Here is a 7,706-nt window from a genome sequence, read left to right as displayed (position 1 = left end):
TTCGAAAGAGAGCAAGAGAGTTGCATGGGATGAGATGGAGGGTAAAGAAGATTTGGAGATATGATGTAAGTATATTATAATCTCAAGAAATAAAGTAAATGATTTTTTAAAAAATGTTGCCACAACCATTTATAGACTTCCATGAAAATGTTCTTATGGAATCTAAAGGAAAAAGTAAATTCTAAAAACTTAATTTATTAAAACGTGTATATCTGACGATACACTATGAAATTCAGTTATGTTAAGAACTGCAAACTTTTCCACTTGAACAAATTCCTTGAAGAGTTTATACTGAAATTTTAAATACATGTAGAAGATTCCTCTGAATACTTCGAGGTTATAACCCTTCACATAAAGCATGAAGGAACTTCCCATAGCCTTGGATGTGTTCTAAAATGTCAACCCTATGAACCCAATGACAATTTGACTATACTCACCTTTCTATTTTCTTAGATTTACTATAATTTATAGATTATACTGGAGCCAAGGGTTCCTTTCCATACAGAATGAAAATGAGCACACACTTTGATCAGTCATGCTTATGGTATCTTAATATTTTATTATCTGTATTTACAGAAGGAAACTTACTTTTCTCTCAAATTATTAGAATCCATTCTCTGTATATGGTGCATTGAGAGACCCTGGCTTCAAAGCAGAGAGCAGGGGGATGTGTTTCTAATAAAAATAGTTTTTAAGAATTTATTTGCTATCATAGTTTTAGTTTGGGAACCAGTCATTTGCTTCTTGAATGGCATATTTTCTAGTTTCACTCATATTGTTAAGTAAAGGAATATATTAGAAACACTTGTTTCTAGCCATAGGAAAATAGTGAAATGAATTAAATACATTGATCTCATTAAGAGCTAATAATTGTATACATACTGGTCTCTATATACTCACAAATCAGATTTTCTGCTACAGTGGTGAGCTGTCACTCTTCAAAGCTAGACAATGAATCAGAAGCTTTATGTTTTATTTGTAATCTAAGATAATGTGGCAACAACACAAGCCTACATATTTTATAGTAAGTGTTTGTACGTACATACTTTAACCTTCTTTCTAAAGTAGGTCTCCTGAAGTGTCATGCAGGAATGGTGGAAATACTTTTACCTATTTAAGGGTGAGATCAGCAGCACCTTTACCAACATTCACATAAGTACATTTCACATTCTCTGTGCTTCTAGTAAATGAATGATCTTGATTTACTTAAAGAGTTTGCTCAGAGCCTCTTTCACATCCTTATTCCTCAGGCTGTAGATCAAAGGATTCAACATGGGGAAAACCACGGTGTAAAAGGTTGAAACAATTTTGTCCCTACCTAAAGAGTAGCTGGTGCCGGAGCGAGAGTAGATGTAGAGAATGGAGCCATAGTACAAGGTCACAGAGATGAGGTGGGAGGAGCAGGTGGAGAAGGCCTTGAGGCGGCCCTGAGTAGATCGGATTCTCAGGATGGTGGCGATGATGAAGAGGTAGGAGGCCAGGATTAAGGCGATGGGTGCCATGACATTGGAGGTCAGGAGGAAGTACATCAGGGCCTGGTATCCATCCTTCCCACCACAAGCCAGTTTCACCAACGGAAGCAAGTCACAGAAAAAGTCATCAATGACATTGTCATTACAGAAGTCAAAGGTAAAAGTTTTCTTGGTGATGATAGAAGAGTTAATAAAGCCACCCATATAGGAGGCTGCTACAAAAAATGCACACAGTTTTATAGACATAGCCTGGGAATAAAGCAGTGGCTTTGAGATGGCCACATAGCGGTCATAAGCCATAGCAGCCAGCAGGTAACACTCACTATAGTCTAGCCCAGCAGAGAAGAAGAACTGTGCCACACAGCCAGCAAATGAGATGCTTTTGTTTTCAGAGATACAAATAACTAGGATCTTCGGAGTGTAGACAGTAGACAACCAGAGATCTAGAAAAGACAGATTTCCAATGAAGAAGTACATGGGTGTGTGGAGTCTGGAGTCACTGCAGATCAACACGACGAGGGTGCTGTTTCCTAGGATAGTCAACGTGTACATGATGAGAAACAGCACAAACAGGACCAGCTGCATGACAGGGTCAGAGGTGAATCCCAAGAGGATGAACTCAGATACTGTGTGGTTGCTACTCTCCATGGATGTAAAGATTCTCACCTTAAAAGATAGAAAAGAAGTGTTTACTAATTACTATGCAAAAGGGTAAATCAGACTATTCCTCATGGTAATCATGGAAATCTCAGATGCAACACTCTAAGGATTCTTTTAGAAATAATTTTTATTTGGTAGCCAAATAAAATTTCTGACAAATGCTTTTTATCTGTATGGTCATTAAAAACTAGAGAAGTGTTTATATTAATAATATCCATGTTTTTAATATCAATCTTAATAACTAGATTTATTTCTGATTAAAATATATAAAGACATATGATGCACCATGAGGCTGTTAAAATCTTACTCCATGACAAATTCAGTGGCCTCATGTGACTATATATATATATATATATATATATATATATATATATATATATATAATTAAATTTGTCTAATCTGACTTGATCGCTATAGTATTTGACAAGGTCATTGCTTTTTTCTGCTGAATGCCAAACTGTTTGCCTGTTCACCAGGTTCTCATAGCTGCCTGCTTTTCTTTGCTCTGTTTTTTACTATATATTCTTGGCATCATTATTCAATATTTTGAATTTTGAAAAAACTGATGAATCAATTGTGTGCTTCTCCTTCATATTCCCACCAGTCTTTATGAATATATCCTGATGACTTTAAATGGTCAACACGTGTGAAGGATTTTTAATGTTATATTTCTTGATTATGTTCTCTCATATACTTTTAGTACTTAGGCTCTAATATCCTTAAATAAGAGGTCATTTGAGAGTCTGAGGAAAAATGCAGTTCTGTGCGTTCCTCCCTGCACTTCCTACCTTGGGGAGAGAGTCATTATTCCACATTGTAGAAATTCAGTCAGTCACATTCTTTACTGAGTTCTAGCTTCAAACTGACTCTGATTATTTACCAAAATAGCCCCATTATCCAGCCAGTATACAACTGCTCTAACGTGTGCCTCTGTCATGAAGTCACTGCTGTTGCTGGTTTTGTTTTAACCTGTATAAACCTGTCCACCTTCTTGATAACTCCTAGCTCTTTCTTTGCCTGGCTTGAGTCAACATGGCATCCAGAGTGGTTGGTTATGTGTAAATGTCAGTTTATCATGGTGTTCTTTAGTTCTAAACACTTGAGTTATGCTTGAACCTATTCGGAAAAATGTCCATAATCTTGGAAAGGTGGTGAGGCCATGGCTTTCATTACCTTTCTGCTCAGATTCCCTACACTTCTTCTCATTATTGCCATTACCTCTTTCTGTCCTTGAATAGGATGTGTTTAATACATTCCTAGTTGTTTCTGCCTGCTGTTAAAATGCTTGTCCTTCTTGTATCTTTATAATTCTAACTTTTGTAGTCTCAGTTTTTAATATAATCTCAAATGAATTTTAAAATATGTTGTTCAAGCAATCTACTACAATCTATTCCCTGACCTTTCTCCTGTTTTTAATCTGTTTTCAACTGATCACCAACAATTATTTAATATCAATATTTCATTAATTTAATATTTTTCCTATTCAAAATAAAGTTTCATTTTGACTTTTTCTATGAAATTGTGTGTCATATATTGTAAAATAATTTGTACAAAATAAAAATAGTTTTAGCAAAGCTATAACTACACAAAGATTTTCTATTGGGAAAAATCCCTGAAAACCTCTGAATTTAATCTGAATCCTAATATCTTCTGATTCTAATTTGCTTGACTTCTCATGATAGTCTTCTTAGTTTTTATTTATCAAAATCATAATCTGGGCTGGAGAGATGGCTCAGCCGTAAAAGACTATGCTCACAACTAACAATATAAAAATCATAATTAATTATTTAGAACAATTTTTTCTGATTCAAGCACAGCTAGTAATTCATATATAGTATTTCATTTATTCCTTAGAGTTCTCATATTCTATGAGCTGAAGCATTATTTGCAAAATTTTAAAAAAATCACCAAATTGGGGTTTGCTAAGTAAGCTAACAATTATTCAAGAGCAAGTTTTGTGTGTTTGTGAGTGTGCCCTGCTACTTAACCAGAAAGTCATTCCTTTCTTTCAGGTTATCAGTGGCTGCTGGGCTCTGTGGCTCTCTTAGGTTTGGCTATATTGACCTAGAGACCAGAGGATAACCCCAAGAGGTAAGAGATGTTGTCACAGGGAAGTGTAAGATCTGCCATTACCCTCTTTCTGCCCTTGAATAGGATGTGTTCAGTTGCATTCCTCGTTGTTCCTCCCTGAAGTTAGAATGTTTGTCCTTCTTGTATCTTTACAGGTCTACTTCCATAGTTCTTCTCCCAGATCCCTATGTATTTCATGTGAAAGATAACTAATGAAAGGTTCTGCTGTCGCTACCCAGGATAGAACACTTACCTGCAATTCCCACAGTCACAACCAGCAGAAGACTACAGGGCAGATCCAGGAAACTTATTCCTGCTCAGATTCCCTTGTGTATGATTTCTTTCCTACCTCAGGGGTTCACAGTTTTGAAAGTGCCTGAAAGGCAATTAAACAAAAGTCCATTAATTTTTTTTGTTCAAAGTGAAATACAAAAAATGGCTAAGATCATGTTTAGTATTATGTATAGGAAACCACACTTTACAAAAGCACTCTATTTTCAAAAACTCAGAAATACATACTGCAATTAATACTGTGGTCAAGCACATATGTATGGAAGTAATTGCCTTACAAATATCAAGACAAGATAATACAATTAGGGTTTGTGCCCAGTGCAGTTTCAGTGTAAAATTCATGTTTCTTTTAATAGGACGATGAGGTTGTGCAGTAGAGAAATAGTTTACTACATGGATAATTTAAAACAACTGGTTTTTGAAACAGACTCTCATAACTTAGGCTTCATCTGAGCCCTCTCTGTAGCTAAGGATGACCATGAACTTCTGATCTTTTCTCCATCATCCATCTTTACGGATATGCACCACATGTTCACTTATATGATGAGTTGTGATTGAACCTAAGATTTTGTGAAGGTTAGATGAGCATTCTACTAACTGAGCTACATTTCCAGTCCTCAAGGACTCTATGAAATGCAATGGATCTTTAGTCGCATTGCTTTTGGGGCAAAGTTTCCTCGTTCTGAATTTCTATGTAGATAGATTTTGCATCAGCCCCATTTACTATTACCTACCAATCATTACTTGAATTTAAAATCATTAGAAAGATGCCTTATTTGATAATGTGACAACTTTGGCTAATGTGATTGTTCTTTTTTAGCAACATGACATAGTAAGGGTAATTTACTAACATTGACATTATCATAATAGTTTCTACAAAGCATTTTGCAGTGTTGGCTACTTTTCTAAGTACTTTATAAACATAAACTCAGTGAGCCATAAAATAATCTTGTAGCATAAATGTGATTATTCTCATTTTACAGATTAGCCTTCTGAAACATAGAGGTAACACCACAGGTTTCTGGAGAATAAAAGAAATCAAGGAATTTACCCATAGCTGGAACGTTCATGCCACAGTACAGACCTATCAGGTAAGTTGTTCAAATTGGTTTAATAGTGGCATGATAGTTATATAAGTGCCCACATTCTGATTGGATCTGAGGCCTGCTCCACAAGAGTGATTTAATATCTGGTATTGTGTTCTGGTCAAAAAGGGAAGATCATAATGCCAGGGGGACTCTATAATAGTGCTTTGTTAAATAAATTTTCATACTGTCAAATTACCTTAATATGAATGTTTATATTTTTAGATTTGTACTTCTCTCAACCTTGATCAGGTAAGCTTGTTTTTCCTTTGCAGTGCCTAGAGGCTAATGCAGAGACTCATACTTGGTAAAACGTGCCAAGAATAAGGAACTGTGAGGGTTCAGACACAGGTGGGTAATTTGTATCAACCTTCACCCAAGCAAAGCCCAGAGAAGAGTTGTTGGAAAGAATATAAGACCATGAGGATGAGGAGGAGAGCTGTGAAATATTGTCTTCTGGGTATGGCATGGCTGATGCACACGTCAACTCACATCAACTACAATTTCCTTCACAAGACTTGCGTGAGATCAAAGCAGCCAAACTTTTAGTACAAATAAAGATGGGCTACTGAGGTCCCACTCCTACCTGAGAAGTAGCTGGTGGTTTCTGAGAGAGAGTCAGTTTCCTTTCAGGACATGTTTGTGTCTATATTGCAAGTGGATGCCTGCACAACCATTAGCACATGGTCAGCACTATTTAGAGCCAGGGAACTAGTGAAAATAATAATAATAATAATAAAAATAAAATAGGATATGAAGTCAGAGAAAGATGGGTTGATAAATACTAGTGGAAGATGAAGGGAAGTATTAGGAGTTATAAGATCAAAATACATTGTATATGTGAATAAAACTTTTAAAGAATAAATAAAAATATTCAGAAAACGCTGCTGGCCATGCCAGAGGAACAGCAAGTTGCAATTACAGTTCCAGGTGTCAGCCCAGCAGAAGGGAAACCTCTCATAGGTTGATCTTGATTATGCAAGGTCACGGGATTGCAGACCCTGAAGTGTCTTTTGCTTCTGTTGTGCCTTTACATGTTTGCTGTAGCCCCATTTCTCTAGTATCTTGCATGGCCTGAGTGGAGGTGGGGAGAGCTCCACTGCCTCTAATATAGTGTGTTTATCTCTTGGAAACATCCCATTCCACTGGGCATTTTTATCTGTGGAATGTCAAGAAGATGACCCCTCCCTAAACTGTACTCTCTAATTTGATATTAATCATGATAGCTTATACAGAGTTTTGATTTATGTGCAAAAATAAATACAAGACTATGTTTCACAGCCAGGGTTTGTGAGTCTCAACTAAGGAACTGCATGAATTGTAGCTCAAGTTAATGACTAACAGCTGAATCCCAGTACCCAGCTAGTTTAAATTCTTGTAACAATTATGTCAGGAGATGCATTCATGAGTCTTGGAGTGCATCACAGCTGGAACAAAGCTTTGAAAATAATGAAGTTAAACTAAAATGATTTTCTTAAATAACTTTGAGATGAAAAAAATCAAGAAGACAATGTAAAATTTTAGAAAGACGTGTAGTTGAATGTGGAACTCTAAAGCGTTAAAAGGTCAGAAAACAAGAACAAAGCAGCCCATTGTTTACTGGCTGATGTGCTCTCCTGCTGGGTTTGGTTGATGAAAAGGTGATGATCAATTCTTTATATCCATTTCTGTCCTTATCCTCCTGATATAAAACAAAAGCTATTAACCAATGGATATGTACCCTAAAGATTTAAAGAAGAGCTGACTGGTTCTTTTTCATATATAAAAGATTAGTTTTTTTTAATTGGTATTTATCATTTTAATTTTTAAAAATATCTGTTTTGTAATGATGAATAAAAAGACTTTATTATATTTTCATTTACTTGAAGTATTGTATTATTGTTGTTTTAGTAACAATACCATTTGGGGGGACCAACATGATGGCTCAGTAGGTTAAGTGCTGTGTCATAAGCCCATAAATCTGAATTCAGTTCTCTGAACCCAGAAACAGGTTGTGAAGGTAGAAAGAGAGAGCAGATTCACAAAGCTGTCCTATGACCACTTCATGCATGCTAGGGCATGAGCGTGTGCCCATTTTTTTTTTGTTTTTTGTTTATTTTTTTGAGAACTCATATATTTATTTATTTTT

General features: G+C 35.8%; 1 protein-coding gene across 1 annotated transcript; it reads right to left on the bottom strand.

Annotated features, from left to right (window-relative positions):
* Nucleotides 1-1,202: 1,202 nt before the first annotated feature.
* On the bottom strand, nt 1,203-2,120 carry LOC102002398 (olfactory receptor 1013-like). Its single transcript, XM_005363324.2, has one exon. It carries the CDS (start codon nt 2,118-2,120, stop codon nt 1,203-1,205), a length of 918 nt encoding a protein of 305 aa, XP_005363381.1.
* Between the last annotated feature and the right edge of the window lie 5,586 nt (nt 2,121-7,706).

This window comes from Microtus ochrogaster, linkage group LG9, assembly GCF_000317375.1.
Source record: "Microtus ochrogaster isolate Prairie Vole_2 linkage group LG9, MicOch1.0, whole genome shotgun sequence".
NCBI classification, from domain to species: Eukaryota; Metazoa; Chordata; class Mammalia; order Rodentia; family Cricetidae; genus Microtus; species Microtus ochrogaster.
The sequence above is the reverse complement of the archived record's forward strand: the minus strand, read 5'-3'. Positions and strand labels throughout refer to the sequence as shown.